This window comes from Prinia subflava, chromosome 8, assembly GCF_021018805.1.
Source record: "Prinia subflava isolate CZ2003 ecotype Zambia chromosome 8, Cam_Psub_1.2, whole genome shotgun sequence".
Classification (NCBI taxonomy): Eukaryota; Metazoa; Chordata; class Aves; order Passeriformes; family Cisticolidae; genus Prinia; species Prinia subflava.
In genome coordinates this window covers 34,214,773-34,241,100 of record NC_086254.1, presented here as the reverse complement: position 1 = coordinate 34,241,100, position 26,328 = coordinate 34,214,773, and the positions used below count along the sequence as shown (strand labels likewise).

Genomic DNA, 26,328 nt, shown 5'->3' with positions numbered 1-26,328 from the left:
ACTCCAACAGAACCACATCTGTCACTCCACGAGCATTTATTTGGACTGCCTCCAACATCCTGGCTGACAGAGTGTCAGGTCATATTCCTGCCTCTGTCAGGGTTTTCTAAGACTTTTGTTTGTTTGCTTGTTTTTTTTTTTATTATTCCTAGTAAAGAACTGTTACTCCTATTCCCATATTTTTTGCCTGAAAGCTCCTAATTGCAAAATTGTAATAATTTGGAGGGAGGGAGTTTTACATTCTCCACTCCAAGGGAAACTCCAGTTTTCCCTGACAGATACCTGTCTTTCCAAACCAAGACACCACAACATCCCACGAGCAATGATGGCAATGCCCCCAACCCAATCCCAGCAGGACCCCAACCCCAGGGCTGAGGACAGCACTCTCCCACCACACCACACAGGAAGGAGCTGCAGACAAGCAGGTGTTGGGGGTATTTTGATTTTTCCAAAGCTGGATGATGTATCAGGTGGAGTCAGGAGCCAGAGGAGCACACAGGTGGATGTGCCATACAGACACATCCCCTATTCCCTACACACTTCTCAAGGATTTGCCATGTGCCACTGATCACAGGGACTGCAGGGAACACCAGGTTGGAGAACACCTTGAGCCACAGAAGGAGTCCAAACACAAGGAAAAAGGTAAAATCAAAGCTTCCTGAAGACCAGCTGCCCATATTTCCTCAAAAGCCTTTGATCTCCCCTCCCACTCACTCACATTACACCCATTACTCACACAGGCATGACCCTGTTTGCAAGAGGGGGATTTTGATAGGTTTCCCTAGCCCAGAAACCAGAGGGGTGTTCTGCTCATCTCAAGGCACTGAAGCCACAGGGACAGAAATGTCAGCTGAGGTGGCAGAAGGCAGTGGAAGTCACTTGGGACATTGCAAACTCCAGAGAAATGCTCTGGGGCCAGCAAGGGAAATGGGTGGGTGTTGCTGTGGGGTGTCCAGGGGTGTTGCCCCTTCCACCTCCCCTCCTCCAGGCAGGGATGGCAGAGGGCTCCTGTTCACACCTGTGGTTCCCAAAGCCCCATGCCAAGAAGGGAAGCAGTGCTGATTTTCTGTGTCAGCAGCTCTGGGTCTTAGGAATGGAAATTGATTTGCCTCATCCTCACACACAGAGATCTGTGTGAATACCAGGGTCAATGAATTATGTGGGGAGAGGTGGATAAATACTGGAAAGAAGTATTTATTAACAGTCAGTCACATACAATCTACAAATTGTCTTTGAAGTGTTCCCAGCTCCTGCTACATTAATTTTCACATGCTCAGGTTTTTTACTAGGGGAGTGCTGTTGAAAAGGGAAAAATGAGTTCTTACATGAGCAGAAATTTGCCTGGAAGTGTCTGCACAATATTCAGCAAGAGGTTAGGGGCACAGGAGTGCAGCAGGGAATCTGTGGGAAAGTGGGCTCTTCCTCCTTCTGTGTGTGCTCCTCTTCCATACCCAGACTAGAGGGGTTTAAAACCATAGAATCACTGAATGGTTTGGGTTGGAAAGGACCTTAGTGAACTGACCCTGCCACTGTCCCAGGCTGCTCCAAGCCCTGTCCAGCGTGGGGTTGGGCACTGCCAGGGATCCAGGGGCAGCCACAGCTGCTCTGGGCACCCTGTGCCAGGGCCTGCCCACCCTCACAGGGAACAATTCCTTCCCCATCTCCCATCCAGCCCTGCCCTCTGGCAGTGGAAGCCATTCCCTGTGTCCTGTCCCTCCATCCCTTGTTCCCAGTCCCTCTCCAGCTCTCCTGGAGCCCCTTTAGCCCCTGGAAGGGGCTCTGAGCTCTCTCTGGAGCCTGCTCCTGTCCAGGTGAGCACCCCCAGCTCTCTTAGCCTGGCTCCAGAGCAGAGGTTGTTCTCTTCAAAAACCCCAAGCAAGTGCTGGTTGTCCCACAGATCAATCCTTCACCTCCCCACTCCCAGTTTCTCTCCATTTCTCCCACTCTGGGCATTGCTCTGGTGCAGACTCCCTACACCACAACTGCAGCACAAATCCATTGTGCTCAATCCCAGCTCCTTTGGATGGCTTCACTCATGAATCAGTGGGATGTTTATACCTTTAAATTTACATGAGTTGACCTTCTCCCATCTCCTGTAGATCCCATGCAGTCCTGGAGCCACAGCTCTTCCCAAAGCCTGGATAGTTTCAACCAAATCTGACAGATCAGAAAGGTCTCTTTTCTACACATTTTATAAAAAATGTTTGTTTCATAAAGCCATTTGTCCACAGAGGGTCCTAAACATCCTTGCTTGTCCTATTAACCTTGGATACCCTTGGGAAGTTGCCACAGTGGCAAAGGGAAAGCTGTGATGTGGTGCCCAGCAGGATGGGGCTGTGGTGGGAACAATATCCACAGGGAAAGAAAATCTCAGTTCACACCAAAATAGAAAAAAAAATGGAGGCTTGCATCTAAATCTGCATTTTGGGGGGTTATTTTACATGCTACTAAGGCCAGAAACAACATTCTCAGGACACTCTGGCCTCAACCTGTCTGTTGTGTGGGTGGGAAATGAAGAATAAGGTACCAATTATTTATAACTATCTGAAGGATAGAAAATCCCTGAGTTTCAGCCTGGCCATTCTGCTGCATCCCCTCCCATGGCACCAAGAGCTCACAGTCAGCTTTGATATTGTCCAGGCTGCTCTTGACCTGCATCACCACTTCCCCAAAAAAAGCTGAAAATAATGGAATTCTATGAACAATTTATAGCAAAAGAAATCAGCCTTATTGTAGACTTCTAAAAAGGCTCCCAACTCTCTCTCTCCCTCTATTTTTTTTTTTTAATCAGTATCTTATCCAGAACTGGAATCCTGTCAAGAATAGTGGATAGCAGAGAACTATAACTTCTTATTATGTGTATAGTGATTTTATGAATTCAGTGGGGAATGAAATGCAATTTTGTCAGACTTGTCTGTGTTCATAATGACCAAGTCAAATTAATCATCGTGGATAATACTCCTGTGTCAACCATTCAAGAGATTTTTTAATAGAATTTTTCTGATTCATGTCTTGCAGTACATCAGATCTGTAGTAATGCAGGCACTTCTAAAAATCAGTGCAATTATGGCTTCTTGTTGGCCTGTCATTTTCCTGGAATAAAAATGTCTCTGCAGAAGTCATATACTGTACATAAACCAAAATGGAAAACAAAAATATAGTTACAATTAGGCTTGATTTTTTTCTAAGGATTTAATATCTTTTTGAGGCCATTATTTATAGGCAGTACATAAAGCTCCAGAGCACGATGTGAAGATGGACGGGTTTATCACAACACAGACCAATTTTATCCTGGTTGTCATTCCTCCTTTGATTGCCCTGTGAGTTAGTGGCTTTTGCAGGCATGGAAATGACTATCCCATAGAACAAACAGGGGATAGGTAATGGGTTTGCAGTCAAATTATTGTGTTTATTAAAAATGTATCCAGGAAAGCCCACTCAGATCCCAAAGGGCTCTTGCTCAGGAAAATCTCTGGTTCAAGCAAAGGTTACGGTTTCCATAAAGGCAGATACAGCTGGAAGGGGCAGCAGTGCAGCAGGCAGGGGTGCAGAAAGGATTAGGAGTGCTGTGTTTATCCTCCTGAGGAAAGAGAGACAGACAGACTCCTAATTCCCTGGTGACACAGACAAAAATGAGTTTTAGAAGTGGATACCCCCAGGAGTAAAGAGGAAGAAAGATGTAATCAGACATCTCAGCCTTTCTCACTCTCATGGCAAGGCAGCAGCTGCCTCAAAGGACAGGGCAGGACCCTGCCAGCACCCCACATGTCCCAGAGGGAGCTCTGGGTGAGCCTGCTGGCACTGCTGTCCCTCCAGAGCCACCCTCTCATGCCACCAGGTGCCACCCCGGTGTGGCCACACCACGTCCCTGCCACAAAGACCTGCAGCTCCCAGATCCACAGGTCATGGAATCACGGAATGGGTTGGGTTGGTGACCTTAAAGTTCACCCAGTCCTGCTCCCTGTCACAGGCAGGGACAGCTCCCACTCTCCCAGGCTGCTCCAAGCCCTATCCACGTGGGATATTAAGGCTCAATTCCTGCTGACAGCGTTTTCAGAAGAATTCAGTATCGGTTTCCACAAACATCAGCAATAACCAGGGCTCTGAAATCACTTTGTTATTGCACCTCCACACGCAGGGCTGGGGCTGGGGGGAATGTTTGTTGCACAGTTGCTCTGAATGACCCAGACTAGCAGCTCACCTCACCTATTTTTCCCTTACCTCCCCACGCTGAGGAGGGAACTGTTTCCTTTCACTGAGTGTTTTCGTGGCTGTTCTTCCCCAGCCTCTCAGAGCAGACGTGGCAGCGCTCCAGGCTAAGCCAGGAGAAGTGCAAGCTCTGCTCCACGCTGGCAAAGAGCAGCTTCTGTCATCTGCCTCACAATCAGCCTCCTTAAAATTGTTTATAATGATTTTTGCCTGGTTTTAAAATGTATTAAAGGCACTGTATATCCAGTGAGACCGCAGCCAATAGGATCTAAAATTAGACTGACTAGGCCAGACAAATATAAACCCATTTCTTTTCTTTCCTAGGATCTCACTTCCAAATGAATACAAGGAATATCATATTCTACTCAAGAACATCACGCATTTCAGGGAATTATTTGAGTACAGGTTTTACATAATTGGCTTTTTTGTCTCATGGCATACTGAACTTGCATAATGAGCTCAGAGCAGTCACAGCAATCCATTGTTGAGCTGGATGGATTTGGTGGAGGGTGCTGAGCCCGGGCTGTGTTACACAATGGTGTATAATGCACTGTAAGCAGGTCAGGAGATAAGGCAGCCCAAAAGCAGGCACAGGCAAGGAAGAATTAGCAAAAAGCACTCTAAGAAATTAATTCAACCTGGCTTCAGCTGAGCCAGAAGGACCCAGAGCAGGAAGGAAACTACACTCTGTACCATGCTTGTTCCCTTTCAGATTTTGTCTTGGAGTATTTCCCTTGTGCTCAAACTGAGGGAGTGAAGGGATCAAACAAATCCTTTGTGCCACAGATGATTTTTTTGCTCCACATTTTCCAGAGTTTCATCTCAAAAGACATGTCCTGCTCGTGGCACGTGGCATTCACAGCCATCCTCTGCTCTGGGGTGTCATGGTCTGCAGCAAGGTCCCTCAGCAAAGCCACAATGGCAACACAACTTTTCCCCCCCAAATATACCCTGTTTGGGTTTTTTTCTCTCATCAGCAGAGAGACATCTTCCAAAGAAGCCCTGCATGGCCCTCACCAGCCAGAGCACACAGCAGTGGTGTGGGCCAGGCACCAGAGACATCACCAAGAGCACATCCCCAGGGCTGAGGATCCCATGCTGGAGCTAAAGGGACAATTCCAATTTTTTCCTAAATGCCCCCCAGTACCCTTTGCTTTGCTCCATCTTCCCACACAGAACCAAAGTCCTTAACCCCAGGCTCTGCTTTTAGGTGGGAACTCCACAGCACTCGGGATGTTGGTGCTGCTCATGGTCCCAGTCCCATAAAGGCAGAGCAAAGAGCAGTGAGAGCTCCTGGTACCCTTCCCTTCTAAGTGTGGGTATCAGCCAGATGAAATCATCACCAGCTGGGCCAGACCCAGTACTTTTGCTGAATTTCTTGTTGTTTCCTGTTGCCAACACCTTTGAAGTACAAAGCATCACCACAAACCTACTTGGATTTGAGCCCTCACGCTTCCCAAGCCAGGCTTGGGACCCCAAAGCAAACTGACAGGAAAACTGCAGATACCAAAAAATCAAAAAGTAATAAACCCCAGCAGTTCCCCCCCTCCCCATCACCCAGATTTGATGTGTGTGATTAGCACGAGGAAGGCAGGGACGTGGGGATGGCTTGCATAATGTGGTGCAATCTAGCACCTCCCCCAGGGTGCCCAGCTGCTGCAGAAGCAATTTCACAGCTCATCATCCATTATGAGATTAAAATAATTTTTTTTTTCATCCCGTGAAGTATTAATAAATTGTGCAGGCAGACCAGAGTTAGTGCCATTTACACAAATGGTACTGAATCACCCACCTAGTTATTTCTTAATGGATTGAGTATCTGTGTTCCTCCTTAGCCTGTAATTTAAAAACCTAAATGCACAAACCTGTTTATTTGTCTCATCAGGCCCCGAGCCAGCATTTACTGAGCCTGGGGACAGTGGGACAAAAGCAGAGCTGCTGCCTCCCCTGGACCTGCCCCAGCACTTTACGAGGGAAACAATACCAAAACATCCACGTCCATCGATGGGAAAAGAGAAATGCACCACAAAAAAAGCCCGAGCCCACGTGGAAATCCCACTCTCCTGGAGGCAAAAGTCACTGAGGCATTGCTGATGTAATGCAGGTTCCTTGGTACATGAGTGAAGATGTAAAGCTGCAGTCAGAGCACCACTAATGGCTCTTTGAACATCCCTGCTTTATTATGGTATCAGACGAAGAAGGCATGTTTAATGTTTAAACTTCCAACAACAAATGCCTTCAGCAAATATGTTTTATGTATTTATTCAGTGCTCCTTAAGCGCCTGTCGCCTCAGCAGCTGAGGTGCTGCTTACCTTTTTTTTTTAATATTTATTTTATTAAAATTAAGAATACATCACAGCTTTGCAAAACGCCACATTCTTCCCTCCCTTCTCTACTCTTTACCCCCAAGAGCAGCTTGAAATTCTTCACCCACCCATCCACTGCCAAACATTTCAGGCTGCCAGGAAGCTGCTGAAACGGGGAAAGGAAATTAACTGAAATCACCAGGGAGATAAATCAGCTTCCCATGTTATCCCAAAGACCCTCAGCCCCCGAGTCTGGCTCCGGCAGGTGGGAGATGTGCCAAAGCCAAGCAGCTGTGCCAAAGCAAACCCTGAGGTGGCAGAGACAGCACCCACCCAGCTCCAGTGGCAGTGACGGGGTTTGGTTGGCCAGGGGAGGCCTAGGACAGACTAACCATGGGTTTGGGATGCCTCACTCTGGGCAGATCCCAAATATTGACTCAGCAGCGTGCCAGAATCACAGAATCACTGAGGTGGGAGAAGACCTCCAAGATCATCAAGCCCAACCTCTGACTGACCACACCCCCTGAGCCCAGTACTCCCAGTACTCCCAGTACTTCCAGTCCATGTCAAGGTAAGAGCAGCTGGGGCTGCCCCTGGATCCCTGGCAGTGCCCAAGGCCAGGCTGGGCAGGGCTTGGAGCAGCCTGGGACAGTGGAAGGTGTCCGTGCTCATGGCACAGGGTGGAACCATGTGAACTTCAAGGTGCCTTCCCACCCAAAGCATCCCATGATAATCACACAGGATCTCTCTCCACCTCCTCAGCATTTACTGAGAGCCACAATTATGACTTTTCCTTCACAACTCCAGCTCCAAGAATTTTGTTCTTTTCCTCCCTTTTCCGAAGCAGAAGCTGTCGTGTCACAGGAGCAGGAAGGTGCTGGGGCTGTTAGGGAAAGCAGGAAGCACCCAGAGACTCGTGACAGAACTGTGAGAACTGGAACGTGGTGCATGGCCAAGTATCCAAATCCCCCTGTAGGCGTGAAAATCTCAGCCTTAAGCCTCCAATATGTGAATTTTGGGAAACAAACAGATTTTATCTTTAACAATTTTAACAACTTCTTTTTTTTTCTTTAATAAAACCAGGCTTATATATGGTATCTAAAAAAAGGCAGGAACACACACATGGCTGGGAGAGGCTCATCTATGCCCTAAATCAGACACTCATCAAATTCCTTCTAAAGCATTAAGCAACCTGGACAAAATGAGCAGTGAGAATAGGAACCATCCTTTCAGGAGGAAGGAAAAAAAAGAAAACCACCTCATTAATAATAAAAATAGCAGTATTTCCCTAAAGTAAGGACAGCTGTCATCTAGGAGGACAGCCAGGGCATCAATGTGCCTCTCAAAGGCAAGGAGCCTGTATCAGGAACCAGCTCCAGCGCTGGCACTGGCAGATCTACAGGCTGTGGACAACATTTGTGGGCACAGGGGATGGCTTTGCAGAGGAAAAGAAGGTGCAAGAGGGCTCCCATCCACACCAGCTCAACTCTCACCACACGACCAGAAGGCCCAACCAAACACCCAAGGCATGAGGTCAGAAGAGGAACCCAGCCCCAGCTCTCCAGAGGCCAAACCACCTGAAACTCTCAATTCACTGAGCAACTGGAGAGGTGTTTCTGTTATTTGTACTGGTTTGGAAACACCAGGCAGAACCTGAACTGTTCCAAAAGGCTGGGCAGAAGTGGAAGAGTCAAAATGAGAGGGAGAGATGCTGATGGAGAGGAGGGGGAGGTTCTGAGCACAACAGGGCTGCACATAACAAAGCCAAAACATCAAGCCCATGGTAAAAATTCATATTTTCCTCATGTATTCAAGGGCTGCAGCTGCTATCTGTCAAATCCAAGCCCACACAAGGCCTAGATATTTCCATAAACCAGGGATGACTCAGAGCCAAGTGCTTCTATTGCCAATTCTAATAACAAACTGGGCACCTCGAGTGCCACTTGGTGTTACCAAAAAGCATCAGCTCAGTCTGACCCCAAATACAACCAAAATAGGGCACATCCTTTTGAAGGAGATCACTAGCTAAGTTTGTCTGCAAGCTAAGCTGCATCTGCTTTCACCACTTCTTCTCCCATCCTCGTTCTTCATATAAAATAACAGGAATCTCCTTCCAGATTGAAAGAGTGTGAGAAAGAAGTCAAAAATCAAGGACTGCATGGCCAAAAGGAGAGGAAAGCAGGTGTCTCTAACAGGGATACTGCAGCACTCCTTGGTGCAGAAGCCTGGAAATCAGGACAGGCAGAATTCCTCTGCATGTTCCACTCGCCGTGTTTCAAAAATTAAACACCATCACATGAGCTGCTCAGAGCACTCCAGAGTTGCCTGCACTTTACAGAGCATCTTTCCTTTTTTATTTTTTTAATTGTTTTTGACTCACCAGCATCTCTGTCTTAGCATGGTAAGATCCTTCTTAAAGGTGCCCAGTAACTTGCTCTTGATACCAGTGTGGGTTCCCAGGCTTGCAGCACCCTGACTTGTACCCCCAAAATGTGACCTGCTGCTCCCTGCTGCCCCATCTGCTTGCAGAAGTGATGGGCATCGTCCTCCAGCTGCATCCAGCCTGGAAACAAACACCTTTGGGATATTTGCTTCCAAAATGCACTAGGAATTCATGAAGCCTGGGAAAGAAAGCTTCTCAGGAGAAAAGCAGCTCCCACGGGGAGCCTGAGCCCTCAGTGCCACGTAGGTGTGTGGTTTTGTTTAGAGGTCATCTGGAATTCTTTAAATAAATTTGCTAAATTGTCTTCCAGAGACTGATGGCTTTTCTTTTTTTTTTTTTTCCCTCGTTAATAAACTTTCAGGGGGTGTCTTTATTGTTATGTCTAATTTTAGCGAAAACTAACATTTCCTGAGATTCAATTCCTCTCATAATTGTTGGAAGGAAACTAAACTGTCTGCTGTAAACATTCACTGTATTGTGTGAAAAGTATCTTTATTACAGCCCACTGAGAATACTGATAAAATTCTCAATCCTTGCCTTTCCTCACTTTTTTTTTAGAGCTCACTCTTTTCTCTTACATACCCATTAGTGTCAGTTCAAACATTCTGCGGGCGAGATATGAGAACTTAAAATATATTATTTAACAATCAAGAGTGGAATAAAGACTTGTGAGTGGTAAGATCCTTTCTGTCTTCCCTTTTGGTGCTTTCTATTATAGAAAATGAGGATGGCTATTCCATTTGTCTGCGTTCGTGCTCAGAGTTGATGTAAAAATCTCATTAGTTTAGTCTGACATATATTCAATACAGTCTATGTACATATTTTTTTTCATTCTATTCTACAGCTACAAAATGATACTAAATTTCATCAGATTGGAATGAAAACTGTGGTCTTGGAACATTTCCCTTTAAGGGTCTTATATTTATTCAGAATTCATGAATCATTTTCCAGTAATACAACTATAATTATTCTTAAAGTGTTATGTTTGAAGGTTTAATATGAAATACTTGCAAAAAGCTCTTTTTCACTTTGATAGTTTGTAATCTTCATGGTAATCAGATCAGTTAGCTCCTTCCCACAGCAGCCAGGAAAATACAATTTAATATGAATCTCATACTCTTCACTCATGTTTTAATTAAAGTAATAAAAAGCCAAGTCATATTTTGCCCTTTACGGTGTACACAGATGTATAGACCTGAGCCAGACTGCATCAGACCCTCACTTCTGATGGCAGCTGATGGATTTGCTACTTTGAGATAAATTTAATCCAGGCTGGCTCCGAGGCTGCTGATGATGGAGGTGGTGTCAGCGATGGGTGAGACCCAGCACAGCCCTTGGCAGAACTGCCAGACTGGAGATGGAGCAGGACCCAACGTGGCACTCGTGGAGCTGCTGTGGCAGCCACCCTTCAGCTGGGTCCCGTGTCACAGCTCTGCTCCCTGGGGATGCCTCCCAGCTGCCCCTGGTTGTGGTTCCCACCATGGCTCTGAGCAGCGTGGCCTGGTGTGTCACCTGAGAGGGAGAGATCTGAGCCTTCCCCAGAGGAGCAGAAGCACAAGGGAGTGGTGGCACTGTGTCCCCAGCCAGCTCAGGGCCCCTGCTCTGCCCGGCCTCATGAGCGAGGGGAGGTGGGAGTGAGTGCCTTGCTCTGAGCAGGAGCTGGATGGCTGCACGTGGGACACACAGCCCTCATCACCCTCCAGTGCCTGCAGAGCCCTGATATGATGGAATCACCCAGGCTGGAAAAGCCCTCCAAGATCACCTAGTCATCAGTCCCACTGAGTGCCATGGCCAGGTGTTCCTTGGACACCTTCCTTGGACACCTCAAACTTCCCTGGGCAACCCCTGACAATGTCTGACAACCCTTTCAGTGGAGAAATTCTTCCTGATGTCCAATCTGAATCTCCCATGGCACAGTATGAGGCCATTTCCTCTTGTTCTATTGATATTTGCCTGGAAGAAGAGCCCAACCCTCACCTGGCTGTCCCCTCCTGTCAGGAGCTGTGCAGAGCCACAAGGTCCCCCCTGAGCTCCTTTTCTCCAGCCTGAGCCCCTTCCCAGCTCCCTCAGCCCCTCCTGGCGCTCCAGCCCCTTCCCAGCTCTGTTCCCATCTCTGGACACTCCAGCCCTTCCCCAGCTCTGTTCCCATCTCTGGACACTCCAGCTCTTCCCCAGCTCTGTTCCCATCTCTGGACACTCCAGCCCCTTCCCCAGCTCTGTTCCCATCTCTGGACACTCCAGCCCTTCCCCAGCTCTGTTCCCATCTCTGGACACTCCAGCCCTTCCCCAGCTCTGTTCCCATCTCTGGACACTCCAGCTCTTCCCCAGCTCTGTTCCCATCTCTGGACACTCCAGCCCTTCCCCAGCTCTGTTCCCATCTCTGGACACTCCAGCTCTTCCCCAGCTCTGTTCCCATCTCTGGACACTCCAGCCCTTCCCCAGCTCTGTTCCCATCTCTGGACACTCCAGCCCCTTCCCCAGCTCTGTTCCCATCTCTGGACACTCCAGCCCCTCAATGCCTTTCTCGTGAGGGGCCCAGAACTGGGCACAGCACTCGAGGTGTCCCAGCAGTGCCAGCACAGGGGACAGTCACTCCCCTAATCCTGCTGGCCACTCTGCTTTGGATACAGATGCTCTACTGATGGCCCGGCCCTCGTGGGGCTGGAATGGAGCCCAACCCTGCACGTGCCCAGGGCAGCCTCAGAGCTGACACAGAGAGAAGGGCTCGTTCTGTTATCAGCCAAGGCAACAGAGGGGCTTTCCTTTCTGCCCAGGCCTTCATCCAAATGCTGAAGTGGAAAATAACATTTTCCTGCTGGAAATAAGTGGCTCCTCAGTTAATCACCGTGCTGTGACAGCAGACCCAAACACCAGCTCAGGATGAGTCTCTGATGAGGAGGGAAGAAGTAATCAATCAGTTGGGAAAGGAAATCCCAAGAGCAATGGGCTGGCTATTTTCTTCCACTTCTGCAGCCCTCAGAGCTGCATTTCCACAAACAAACAGAGTTTTCCAGAGAGACTCCCCAGAGGTCCATCAGAGAGGCAAACCAGCCTCTGCAGGAGCCAAACCCAGGAGGGCACAGGAGGAAATCCTCACTCACCACAGCTCCCCGAGAGCGCTGGGGCTGCTCTGTCAGAGCCCAGCATCCCTCCCTGGCAGGCACAGGCCTGGCTCCTGCCAGCCTGTGGCACAGCCCGGGTTCAGGAGACGCGTGCCCCAGCACAAGGAGCTGGGGGATCCGAGGGCACAAACAGCTTGTGGATAAAAGCTCTGGGACTGCCTTTGGCTGAGGTGACAGCCACCACCCTAGGCCAGCCCAGGAGCTGACCAGAGGGACCCTGGTGAGGGTTTAAAGCACACCCAAACACCGTAGCAACCTGAGAGCTGTGCCTTAAAGGGGATCTGCTCTCTCCAGAGCTGCTCCAGGTTGTCCCCATGCAGGTCTGGACCTTGCCCTGGGCCATGCTGACCATCAAAGACAGTGGCTCTCTTTGCACCGTGTGCAGTCCCTTTACAGCAGTAGAAGCACATGGGAAATCCTTGATCCAGTGACACTCTCTTGGTTAAAGCTCACTGCCTTCCTCCTTCATTTGCTGCTCTCTCATGAGCCATTGCAAGCCCAGCAGCATTGCTGGACAGCCAGGCCAGGTGTCCTCATGGCACAGGAGCCACCCTGCACACCAGCACTGCTCAGTCTGGCTGGCCCTCAGCTGTGCCCCACAGTGCTCTGAAGCAGTCCCAGCTACTCCAGCTCCAGCATGCAGGGAGCACTCCTGGAATCTGGGGTACACCTTTCCTTCAGCCCTGCTGGTGGGCATGGCTTTGGCACCAAAACCACCCATGCCCAATCCCCTGCCAGAACTCATCGTGGTATCAGTGTTTTCTATATGGGAACCCTCAGGTCAAGATGCAGCAGCAGCAAGGGCTGTTTCTCAGGGGGATGGACATGGTCCTGCTGCTCCTTCTCTGCCATCCCCACATTCCCACCACCTCCCCAGCTGCAGCTCTGCTGCCTCCAGCTCTGGGCCAATCTCCTGCATAGATTGGATTTTTGGTTTTAATTTTTAAACATTTCACTGTTTACAGACATTTTCACTGCAGAAGAAATCCCGGCTCTGGCTGAAGATCCTCAGGCACACTGTGATTCCACATCTCACAGAACAAGGTCTACTGCCAGACGTGCTGCTTAACACATACACCCTTTTTTGGGTCAAAAACCTTCTCTGAGCTGATTCAGATCCCAGAAAACCTTGGAAAGACACAGGAAACACAAGGAAGGGTAACTGCTGGGGCTGGCCAGAGCTGGCTATGGTCTCCAGGGGCCTTGGAGAGTAGTGGATGCTGTGCCCAGCCCTCATGCTGTCAGGTGTGGTGTGTGTCCTCCAGTGCACCTGAGGATCTCCTTCTCCCTCCCCTAAACCTATAGGCTTTTGCCCCTAAACCTATCAGCAATTTCCCTGATGAAATATCTACACATGAAATTCATGCACCACAACAGTTTCAGTGTTTCCCATCCCTACCAGGTGCTCTGTGCCACCTGACAGGGGTCTTCAGCTGTTTGAGAGGCTATTTCTTTTCCCCTTTTTCCCCAGAGCAAGTGCAATAGAAGCAGAGTCCATCCATTTGCTCTAGGAATGGCTCAATTGCATTACTTTTTCACTCTGGGATGCTTGGTGGCTGTTTTTCAAACACCCTATTGCTAAAAACTTAGGAGTCCCTTGAGACCAAGGGTTGAAGATGATGTTCACTCTGCTTGTAATACAAAGGGATTTTTTATTACTGTTTTATTTAAACATTACAGCTGGCCTTGCACCAGCAGTAAAACCTTCCCTTGCTATGACTAAACTACAGGAATTGCTTCCTGACTGCACCTTTCAAAAATTTCACTGTCACACAGGAGTTCATGCAAAATTCACAAGCCTGGATCATCAGCTGTAGTTGTGCTCAACTCCCAAACCCCTCCTGGAAGGGTTTCCATTAGCTGCTGATTATAATAAATGACATGTAACACTCTATTGTTCATTCTAAAATAGTACATGAGATTCCTCCTCAATCGTCTGCTGAGAAAGGCATTTAGTATCTATCAATGTCTCCCCTCTATTTTTTCCTCTCCAGCACAACACATGAAATTATACAGTATTACTCAGAGAACAGCAGGGAAAGAGCAAAATCTGTCTCTTAGCATGGGGGCCTGCAGTGCACACTCCCAAACTCTGTGTAATCCTCTTTCAGCTCTGAGTCTCTACAAACCTCTCTCTTCTCTTCCCTTCACTAGGGGTCTTCTATACACACACATCTGTGTGTTCTTGCAGTATTTGCAATGTATCCTTGTAAAGGGATTTGGGGAGTCATTGGTTATCTGCCTTCAGGTGTGCACTGCTCCTGATGGGGCCAGTTCCAGACTTCAAGAGTACAGATTACTTGCAGACTGGAAGAGACCAAGATTCTGCACAGGTACAAGAGAGTAAAGTCCAAAAAGCACAAGACTGCTGCAGATTCAGGAGCACCAGAGCTCTCCATGCTCCCCTTAAAAAAAGGAAGATATATTCCCCCTTTTTTTAAACTCCTTGCTTATATGTGACTGACCAACCTCTGATATCATCTGTTCCTGTGATCAACAGATCAAGCCAAAAATCACCCGAATATGGAGTCTCCAAACCCATCTCCTCAGTTATTGACTCAGAGGGTGGTGAAATGCTGGCACAGCTTGCCCAGAGAAGCTGTGGATGTCCCAGCCCTGGAAACATCCAAGGTAAGCTTGGACTGGGCCCTGAGCAACCTGATCTCCTTGGAGATGTCCCTGCTGCTTGCAGTGGGTTTGAATTAGATGACTTTTAAGGGTGCCTTCCATCCCAGTCCATTCTGTGATTCTATGAAAGTTAAAACAAATTTCTGCTGTGCAAAGGATTAATTAGAAACACCAAAGTTCATTAGGGGACTGGAGTGGATATTGCACAAAGAATAACCTCACCATAGGCTCTTACTTTCTGTGCAGACCTTTCTGTAAGACTCAAGAGAAGGATCCCCCTAAGGAATTGTTCAGCCACGTGTGCGATCTCCTGGCTTCCTCCTGCCTTTTTTCTGGAGCAATCCTGGATTCGAGGAATGGTGACGATGAGCACCCTGCTGTGTCTTACAGGACAAAGTGCTGGAAACTCCTTCAGATTCTCACATCTGGCAGGTCAGAGACCAGCTGCCCTAAGAACATCTCCCACCTGAGCAAGTGCAAGTTGCTGCTTCAGTGTCAGGGGGAGAGCAGCCCCACCACTGATGGATTGAAAACCAAAGTCCACCTTGGCTCCACTCCACAGCTCCTGCCCTGGAGGGAGGAGCAGAAATGAGGGCAGGGTGGCCCTGGGTTCATCAGCACCCTCACTCTGCCCAGGGTCCACGGCCACCCCAGTCACTGTGTTGTGGCTCCGTGGTCCCCAGCAGGGATGGGGAACCCCTGCACTCATGTGGGTCTGCCCCAGCCCCAGGTTTGTTTTATCAAGTGTTGACATTTTGCTGTGATTCAGTCAAGATTAGTGGGAGCAACACGTCTGCCAGTATTGTGACAAGGTTTGAAGGCATATTTTACAGCAGAGGCTGCCAAGACGAGCTCTGTCTCGTCTGGAGCGTTAGCAGAACATGAGGAAGGTATCCATAGCTTCCCACACATCATTAATTTCTAATTATCCTATCTTTGCTTTCTGCATTATCACTTATTTACCAAACACAGCTTTATTGGACCTCCAAGATCCTTATAACCAGCAAAGCCATTGTTATGTTAAAACCAATGTTCTGAATGTTATTTATTATTTGATAAACCTTGTGTAACCCTGAATGAGGACATTAAACGGCAAGAACACTACTTCAAAATCCCATTTTAAATAAGTCACCAAGACAGCTGTGCCTTTATAAAACACATTAGAGTGGCACTCAGAGCACATATGGCTCAGGGATATATACAAATTATACAATTTCTGTCATTCGATCAAATAAGAGGGACGTTTTGACCCCAGAAACGAGTCAAATGTAAGTTGTAATTCCAGCCCCCGTGGAGGCCCCGCTGGTAATGGATCCTGACGGCTGATCAAAGAGCCCTGACCATTTGACCCACCAGATCAGTGACTCACTGTATCTATTATGGCTAATACAGACCCCAGCGAGGAGATATACAGAGGCAGGGAGATAAAGGGCAATAGATGCAGTAGATAAATGTTGATTTATACAGGTGCAGGCACGGGGACAGCCGCAGGTGGGTCCCACGTGTGCAGGAAGGGGTGGCCGTGCCTGACCCCACACTCACGTTCGTGCTGGGGCGTGGCTGAAGGCAGATGCTGGGGATGTGTAGATGTGTGACAAACATCATCACCTCCCTCAGGGTGTCAGCAAAGCCCCTGTGCCCAGCAGGGCTCTGTGATTCACACACAGCCAGGGAAAATCCACCTTCCATAGCCCCGCAGAAACACATCCCTGCCCGTGGATTTGCTTTCTTGGCAGTGTAAGTGCAAACAGCCCATCCAGGAGTTACCCAGTCTCACCCAAATGCCCAGAGCCCAGATTAAAGTCCTTGTGCTGCTCTACACATCAGGTGAGGCACTTGACATCATCTGCAGCAGGTGTCTCACCAGGCTTGCATGAAATCCTGCCTTTTTCAGTCATAGAATCCCAGAATGGATGGGCTGGAAGGGACCTTACAGCTCATCCCATTCCACCCCTGCCATGGCAGGGACACCTTCCGCTGTCCCAGGCTGCTCCAAGCCCCGTCCAACCTGGCCTGGGACACTGCCAGGGATCCAGGGGCAGCCACAGCTTCTCTGGGCATCCTGCTTTTTCAGTTGTAGAATCCTGGAATGATTTGGGTTGGATCTTAAAGACCAGTTCCACACCCCTGCCTTGGGCAGGGACACCTTCCACCACCCCAGGCTGCTCAGTGCTTGCTGTGGTCCTGGCAGCCAAGACCTGACATTTTGGACACACAGATGGGCAGCATGAGCAGCACACAGGAGCAGCACACAGGAGCAGCACACAGGAACAGCATCAGGAGGAGAAAATGATGTGCAAAGAACTTTGTCAATCTAACTCTCCTATCTTCAGTTGAACTCTCAATTTTTCAGCACTTCATAGCAGTGGGTCCTGTCTGTGCCCTCACTTCTAAAAGCACAGAGCTGCTTAAACAGTCTCCCTGGCCTGAACAAAGCACAGTGGTGTTGAACAGCCTTGCCATGAGGAGTGACACAAATTAACTTGTTGGGACAGAAAAGGGCTGGGTGCTCAGCTGGAATAAGCCATGCACTGGAATCTCCTGGGATTAGGCAGAGCACAGGATCCAAACTGTCCAGTGGTAAATAATCAGCTCTTTCCTCCTTCAAGCTGCCTGTTGCCTTGTTAGCAGCCAGAGATATTCACGGAGGGAGGGGAAATGCAGCAAACACCCTCCCTAGGGCATTCCACAATGTCCCTGCACTGACCAGGTGCACAGTCACATCCCTGCTCCCAAAAGCCAAGGGACAGTGGTCCCCAAAGCTATGCAGGGCCTGGCAGTCCCCACAACCTCATCACACCATCCCCAGCTCCCTGACAAGGCAGCTCCTGCATTTCTTCACCCAGCACAAGGGACGATGATTCCTTCTCACAGGGGATTCCCAGGCATAGTTAATCCATGATTTTAAAGCACCTATGGACTCTTCCTGCAAGTGCAAAAGCCTCAATGCTGAATAAAACCAACCTCATTCCTGTCCTGGAATTTCCCAACCTTTCCCTTCCTGGTGTTACTCTCCTTATCACAAAGACCTTAATAAATATTTTTTCCCACTGATTTTGCCAGTGTTATTATTTCTTTTACTGGCATCGTATTTTTCAGAGCACTTCATATCTGTGTATTCCTTGGGATTTTTCACATTACTTAATTCTTTGCCTTTGTTGGAAGAGGGGGGTGGGAAAGACAAAAATTGACAGGGGTGAGGAAAGATGCTCTGCTGACTCCACGAGACACAAGAGATACCTCACTCATCTCGGGGGTCAAATGTCCACCATGGTTTGATCAGATGTCAGCTTGCATTTATACCCTGGCCTCTGCTGGAGGTAGAATTACATTTCACATTTGACTCACTTCTGGGGTCAAATGTCCCTCCTATTTGATGGAACAAGAGGAATTATTTTCCCCAAGCAGGTTGTGCTGGCGTGAGCTGTCAGTGCTCTCATTATGTTTTAGGCTCCTTTATTTCTGCATTTTGTCCTAAGCTGAGTCCAACCCCTCTGGGATGACAAGAGCAGCAGCCATGGCACAAAAGCCATCCCAATAAGGAAGATGAGGGGAAGGAAGAGAGCACCTGGCTTCCATATGTTTTGAATGGTGTTTTGTGGGGGTTTTATGTGGGTTTTGCTGTGGGGTTTTGTTTCTTCTTCCACTCAAGTTGGCAGCTAGGCAGGGAATAATGCAGGAGAGGCAGGAGGACCCTGATCTGGCTTCACCACACTCTAGCCATGAGAAACTGCAGAAACCCAGACAAGTTGGGTTGGAAGGGACCTTAAACCTCATCCCAACCCCTGCCATGGGCTGGGACACCTTCCACTGTCTCAGGCTTCTCCAAGCCCCATCCCAACCTGGCCTTGGGCACTGCCAGGGATCCAGGGGCAGCCACAGCTGCTCTGGGCACCTGTGCCAGGGCCTGCCCACCCTCACAGGGAACAATTCCTGCCCAATATCCCACCTAACCCTGCCCTCTGGCAGTGGGGAACCATTCCCTGTGTCCTGTCTCTCCATGCTTTGTCCCCAGTCCCTCTCCAGCTCTCCTGGAGCCCCTTTAGGCCCTGGAAGGGGCTCTGAGCTCTCCCTGGAGCCTTCTCCCCTGGGCTGAGCAGAACTTCCTTAGGATCAAAAACCAGACAAGGAGCTGAGACAAAGCTACTGTCAGGGAGCTGCAGGATCATGATGGAGGAAAAGCCCAACCCACGAGGCTCATCATTGCAGTGTGGTGGTTCCAGTTCCGAGTCTGTAAAATTTCCCTTTGTCTAGAAGGAACCCAAGGGCTGTTGGATGCCCCATGTGGGCTGTAAAGGTATCTGGTAGTCCATCAGCCTCTGAGGTGAGCCTGTGAAACCCTCCTCCTGCTGTTTAATGTACTCCTTAGGGTTACAACAGGTTGAGCAAACAATAAAAAACCATCTGGAACCCCCATTTAAATAACAGAGTTGTGTCATTAGTGCTGAAGTCATGGCTGGGGCTGTAAAAACAGCAAACAAGTGCTGATGTTCAGGTAAATAAAGGGAGATGATGTATTAAGGAGGGTGAGGAGGAAGCTGCTCCTCATCCTCCTTGGCCAAAGCTCATGCTGGGTGTGAACCCACATCCTGGCAGGGCATGACCTGGGATCCTCACCTGCCCTCCCAGTTCCTTCCCTGCCAGCCCAGGTGAGGTCATGGGGAGTCACTGCAGCCCCAGGTGCCACCCTGCAGCCTTGCACCCCTTGTACCCCCAGCTCCCCTCTGACTGTTCCCTACCAGCACAGGGAGGGCACTGGGGATGCAAAACAAGGCAAACATCCCCATTTATTTTCCAGGTTACTCTGTACAGTGCTTTTGCTGGTGGAGAAAGAGCAGCACAGCCTCTGTGCACAAAGCCACCCCTGCAGCGGGGGGTTCCTGCCCTCCTCTGCCAGGAGAAAGGACCTTCCTCCCTCTCCATCCTTAACTGCTACTCCAAAATGGGAAATAAAGGCCAGCAAGTAAACAGAGTGCAAATGCAGAGTAAACTCCTGTTGCCCAGGTTTCAGGGATCTAAGCTGGTTTGGCTGATCCTTCACCAGGATCAAACTCGGGACGTGAATCCTCTCCCACATGGTAATCTCTGCTTTCCTCTGGGAGCCAACCCTCCTCCTTGAGGTGCAGGAACCATTCCCAGCCCCACAGCACCCCTTGTGACCTCCCCCTCATGCCCACCCTTGAGGGAAATGGGATGAGATAGGTGCTAAGAAGGAAACTCAGATGGTTCATGCTGGCCATGGCTCTGCCCAAACCCAGCCTGGTCCTGCAGGCACACCAAGGCCAGGGACTGTGGCTGGTCCCTGTGCCAGCACTGCCAGCCCTTGCCAGTGAAATCCTTGTCCCTTGGAGTTTTTAAGGGCAAAGCATCTACAACAACTGTCCTGTGATCAACCCCAACATGTGGCTGTGCACAGCCTGGGGGGACAGGGCTGACCCCTGGATGGGGCACCTCGGCATCTTTCCCATATCTCCTCACCCTCTGGCAATTGCTGGCTCTAGAGATCAGCCCCACGCCGTTGTTGGTTGAAGAAATATTTGTTTCTGCCCAATCACTCAGCAGCACAAAGTTTGCTGTTCCTTCCCCACCCTGGAATTCCTCCTCACACAAGAACAACCTCTCCCCACGCCGTGCTGGCGACGGCCTCCTGTGCCAGCATCCAGAGCCAGGGCAGGAACAGCTCTCCTGAGCAGTGAGGGAGGCAAACCATGAGATTTCATCCCATTCCCAGGGTGACATGGATGGAGTTTAACCCCTGCTGCTGTTGGAGCACCGTGCACAACTCACAAACCTTGTAACCCACAGGGATGTCCCAAACCCTGGGGCACTCTGTGGGGCCATGTCTGTGGTCAACAAAACAGCCCAAAATGGGATGCTGGGATGTGTCAGCAACCTTCCACCTTCCACCAACCTGCCACCTTCCCTCCCAAGACTGTGATGAGATGCTTAATGCTGACCATGCTAGGCCACCCCTGAGGGTGACCAGCTCTCATCTCCAGGTCAGGGGGACAGAAGAGCATGTGCTGAAGTCCTCCTGTCCCAGCAGGACCTAAATATGGGCTTAACTTTATAGAATCACAGAACTGGGTTGGAAGATCACTTAAAGATCACATTCCAACCCATATACAGGTTTAGGGCCCCAGTCCATGTTTTTTCCATGTGTATCCAAGCCCAGAGAAGGCCCAGGCAACTGCAAGACATGAACCCTTCCATTCTGGTCCCCCACACGTGGATTTCTAGCTCCCAAACAGGAACCCTTTGGTTCCTTTTTCTCCCCTGTTAATCTGTTTAGCTACAGGAAATACTCCACATGAGGGAAGGAGACACCTGAACTGCACACAGTACTTAGAAACTTCACTGCATCCAGAAACACCAAATGCACCTTCATTTTGGGTGAGGGATACTGAGGCAAAGCTTTTCAGCAAAGCTTTTCAGCTGAGCCAGGCTCCAGTGCCAGGCAGCAGCACCAGGATGGAATTGCATCCCAATCCCTCCACCAAGTGCATCCACTGCTCCTCGGCAGCAGCAGGGCTCTGACCTCCTCCATGGACACTCCTGATGTCCCAGGAGGGCAGATTCACAGAAAGCTTCAAGGATTTGTGCTTTAGTCCCCTAAAAGTCTCATCCCAGCCAAACAACACTTACCTGATTGGCCGATAGAAACTCCTGGGCGTTGTCGTTCATCCCCATGTACATGTTCTCCCCATCAAACTAGAAAGGCAAAAGAAAGAGTTAATGGAATGCCATCTGCACACCACGCTCTTGTGCATCCCAAATGCCTTCCTGGCTCTTCACGTCAAGAGCCAGAACTCCCAGAGGAAAACCCTGAGCTGCTGTTTGAACACTTTGGAGGGTGTATGAGCACACCTTCATCCCAGTTATTGCAAAGGGATATGCTAACTAGTATGGATATGGGATTTTTTCAGTGAAATAACGAATGAACCACTCCAAATAAGTCAAACGTGTGAGCCCAAAGATGCACCCTGCAGCAAAGATCACCTAAAAGAAGCTGTTGCTAAAATTCCTACTAGATCATCAATATGAGATAAAAAGCCAACTTCCATCAATGGAAATGTCCAGACTTGGGCAGGTCCCATTCCATCCTCTTACAGACCTCTACATAACCCTCAACACCAAAGCAAAGCTCCTGCAGCAATGCAGAAACACTCTGGAACCTTCAGGAGAGGTATCTGTGATGCCTTGGAAAGGCTGACCTGGAACAGGCACTGGACAGAGCTGGAGAATAAAGCAGGGATTTATTGAAAGGCCTTTAGGGCACACCTTGGGCAGGACACGGCCTGACCAGGGCTGCACCCAAGGTGGACCCAAAATGGTCACAAAATGGTCACAAAATGGCTGAGGGGTCACGAGGTCTCACACTTTGATAAGTTCTGGTCCATTTGCACATTGGGGTTTAATTGTCCAATTACAGCTCCAGGTTGTGAGGTCTCATCCTTCTTGTTCCTCCCTCCAGCCACCCTTGTTTGTGCTTTGGGGCCTGAAAGTTGTTTCCTGGTCTGCAGCAGGAAAGGATTTGTGTCCCTGCTCTGTGAGAGCTTACTGGCACTTAACGTGAGGCTCAGAACTACACACCTAAGCAGCACAGAGTCTGAAAAACATGAAAACTCAAACTCAGTGCATCATTTGTGCAAATCCTGACACGTCCATCCCCTCATCTCCTGCTCTCCTGCTGGCTGTGCCAGGACTCTGCTCCGGCTGGGCCGGGCAGCCCCAGCACAGCACACACCCAATTCCCTGCCAATCCACTTAAACAGCCACAAAACCCCCGTGGAGAGCTGCAGCTCCTCTCAGCAATTAGCTCCAACGGGAGCTGTTCACCCGCTCCCATTCCAAAGGCAGCAAAAAAGCCCTCCAGGATCATCTCCAGCCACACGTATGGCTGGGGCAGGCCTCAGGGCTGAGGTCACTAATTAATGATGGCAATAAAAACGGGCTGTGCAGTACAACACTCCCCAGACAGGGACGGAGGTACCAGCTGTGAGTGACACTTTGCACTGAACAAGGGGAAGGGCCACCCCTCCTGCCCTCCCCAGCAGGATGATGAAGTGCAGATCCTTCACCCCTCGCCTGCTCTCTCACTCTCCCATTTGAAGCTGATTCCAGTTATGCCTTAACACAAATTGGCCACATTAAGAGCAATAAAAGCGAAATCTAAATAAAACTAGGTGAAGATTTTCGGCCTAGACAATTAATTACACTTCCATTTCTCACAGTGCTACAGGATTAGCTATTAAAGTCAGCAGAGTTAGTAAAGCCAAGTGGGGGTAATGTGGCTCTGCTTGGCCTCAGACACCCTCTAATTGCCAAACTCTCCTCTGGCACAGCAAACCAATTAAAAGCTGCAAAATTGGAGCGGGTATGGTGGCACTCATTAAGCCACACCAGCAGCAGCTGCAGCAGGGTGGGAGAGGATTCCTGTGCAGCTGCTGGGTTCTGTGAGATCCATCAGGGAGGCAGGAGCTGGGGGGTGCAATGAGCACTGGGACAGGCAATGTCCCCACAGGGCAGCTGGGTAGCATCCACTTTAACCTGGATTTCCTCCAGATGGCAGATGATCCCTGGCACAGCCAGCTCCTGGCAGCAGTTCCAGCTGGAACTTCCAGGAACCCAGACCCAAGGAGTTCTGCAGCCTAAATTCCCTCTGACAGCCCCAGCAGACACACCTGGGCTGGCAGCAGAGTGGGGAGAATCACAGAATCTCCAGGGTTGGGAAAGCCCTCTAGGATCACTGAGTCCCACACTGTCCCAGTACTGCCACGGCCACCAGTGAATGATGTCCCTCATTAATGATCACCTCTCATTAATCCCTCCAGGGATGGTGACCTCACCACTGCCCTGGGCCACCTGTTCCACTGAAGAAATCTTCCCTAATATCCAATCTAAACCTGCCCTGGTGCACATGAGGCTGATTCCTCTCATTCTATCCCTTGTTACCCACCAGAAGACACCAACCCACACCTGGCCACCACCTTTTTCTTCAGAAAAAACAATTACCTTGAAAGTGACATTCAAGAAACCAAAAGTATCCTTCAGTGGGGAGGCCCAGAGCAGGACAAACCCTCCCCTTTCTTCACATCCTTCTGTTTGTCAGAATGGATTTTTTTATGGCTTTCTGCTGTTCCTCTACCTCCATTCCACAATTCCTTCTGCCCTTGATGCCTTCATAACAACTGTAATGAATCCTGCCTTCAGAATTACTGTTTCTCTGATTGCCAGGCTGAGCAGCGAGCCTGAAAATCAAGACTCAAAATGCAATGGAAACTTTGGAATTTCCCCTCTGCTGATTGGATTTTTTCCCTCTCCTCCAGGCTATGAAGGTGCAAACAAATTTATTAGAAATTCTCCCATCAGGATATTTTTTCAATTAGATGTTTGCCAGTTATGCAGCAGCCAGGTAGAGCAGATAAGTAATGTTCTCTCCCTCTTCTCATTATTGTTTTGCTATGGAATGCACTCCAAAACAATCAACCCCATCATTCCAGGTAGATTTATGGTAGAAACAGAAATTTTAATATTTCCCTTGGTTAGAAATGCCTCCTCCCTTTTTTTCTTTCCTCTAGCTCCTGTTCCAGACCTGGATACAGCCATTCATCACTCTCCTTACCCCAAAATCCAACCTGCACTGAATGATGTGGCAAGGATCATTTTCAAGTCCTAATTCAAAAGGAACATCCTCTTGTGCAGTTGTCTTAATCACTCTCTTGCTTGGTTGCAATAACTTAATTTTATTATTTTTTAGTTAATAGGAGCAGCCCATTAAACAAATTAGTGGCTGTGGCTGATTCTCTCCTGCAAGAAATGAGCACAAAGCCAGGGAGGGAAGGGAAGGGAAGGGAAGGGAAGGGAAGGGAAGGGAAGGGAAGGGAAGGGAAGGGAAGGGAAGGGAAGGGAAGGGAAGGGAAGGGAAGGGAAGGGAAGGGAAGGGAAGGGAAGGGAAGGGAAGGGAAGGGAAGGGAAGGGAAGGGAAGGGAAGGGAAGGGAAGGGAAGGGAAGGGAAGGGAAGGGAAGGGAAGGGAAGGGAAGGGAAGGGAAGGGAAGGGAAGGGAAGGGAAGGGAAGGGAGGAAGCAAAAGGGAAAGGGTGAGAGAGAAGGGAAAGTGCCCCAAATTCCACCAGTTCTGGCAACAAAATCAAATGAGTCCCACTGAACTGCCTTGTTCTGCAGGTGACAAGAGCTCCAACCCCAAGGCCAGGCAAGATCCCACCTCGTGCCATAGGAGGTGGCTTTGCCTGGCACAGATGGATGAGGGCAGGGATGGTGCCAGCCCCATTCAGAGAGGGAGTTCCAAGGGCATCAGGGTGATGGAGACCAAGCCACAACTGCAGCCCTCCATGGGACAACCTACTGAGTATTTTGGGTCCAAGCAAAAGAGAAAAGTGTGAGAAAACACCCTTTGAAATTCAGTTTTTCCTGGAGAATTTTATTAAAAATCTAATTCTTTTACTACAGCTCTTCCAGGGGAGCTGCAGCTGGCACTGCTCTATCAGCCCATAAACGGAGCTCAATTCAGATGCTGTTGTACGAAGCACTTTTTAAATTTTACTGCTTTTCTAGACTCACTTTGGTTTGTTATTTTTTCTCCACAGCATTATTTTCAAACCTGTAAATGTGCCCAGAGGTCACATGGGTCTCATGTTAGCCAGATGAATATGGAAAAGAAAAACAAATGCAGGCAGAAGGCTGGGACAGACCCCAAAGTGCAGCAGCTGTGGGATCTCCAGCTCTGTGCAAACAGGGAGAACAAATGTTTGCTAACTGGGAAGGGCCCAGTGGAAAGAAACACAACCTCCAGCCAAGATTCCAAGAAGGTGTTACTTTTTCCTGGATGGCACTGCCAGCTTGTACAATTTTATTATGAATCTCATCACATCCTTTTTATTTTGTGAGAGCCACAAACTGAGATGGAAACTTCAGCTCTGTAAGAAATCCTGGAATCACAGATTGGTTTGGGTTGGAAAGGACCTTAAAGATCATCCAGTTTAACTCCCCTGACATGGGCAGGGACACCTTCCACTAGACCAGAACATGTGGGCAAAATTCATACCAGTATGATCTTTTGTGATACCTGCAAGATCTCAACAGCCTTCCAAACTTTTAATTTAACTTTATGTGTGATGGGTTTGTGGGGTTTTTGTTTGTTTGTTTTTGTTTTTTGGGTTTTTTTGGTATGAGGTTTTTTGCAATACTAGACCAGAGCACCTTAACTACAAGTCCACTGAGGTTCTAGAGCTTGAAAATTTGGCCTGTTAATACAAATCCAGCAGTAATTAAGAGCCATCACCATGAAGGAGCTACTAAATCACATGGTAAGAACAAATTGGGCACCTCCAGTGGTTCCTACCGCTCAGAGCTATAAACACTTTGGTTTTTAAAGGCTTTGGTTTGCCTCCCTGTACCAGGACACAGGAGATGGGCAGTGGGTTCCCTCTCATGACAACCTCATTTCCAAACTGGCTGCACTGGGGATGCCACATTTCACAGGAGATTCTTGGAATGCATCTGGGTTTGTTTCCCAGCAAGCTCCACCTCAGCTACCACCAGCACCAAGACAGAGTGACCCAAAGTAATGCCATGTAAGGAATGCCTTCAGGTTTTTAG

At 49.0% G+C, this 26,328-nt stretch overlaps 1 protein-coding gene across 1 annotated transcript in view; it reads right to left on the bottom strand.

Annotated features, from left to right (window-relative positions):
* TOX2 (TOX high mobility group box family member 2) overlaps positions 1 to 26,328 on the bottom strand; it is a 152,105-nt gene that overhangs the window by 69,269 nt on the left and 56,508 nt on the right. Inside the window, exon 2 of the mRNA XM_063404670.1 lies at positions 21,355 to 21,420. Within this exon, the coding sequence (XP_063260740.1) occupies positions 21,355 to 21,420 (66 nt within the window). The remainder of the gene's footprint in view (positions 1 to 21,354; positions 21,421 to 26,328) is intronic.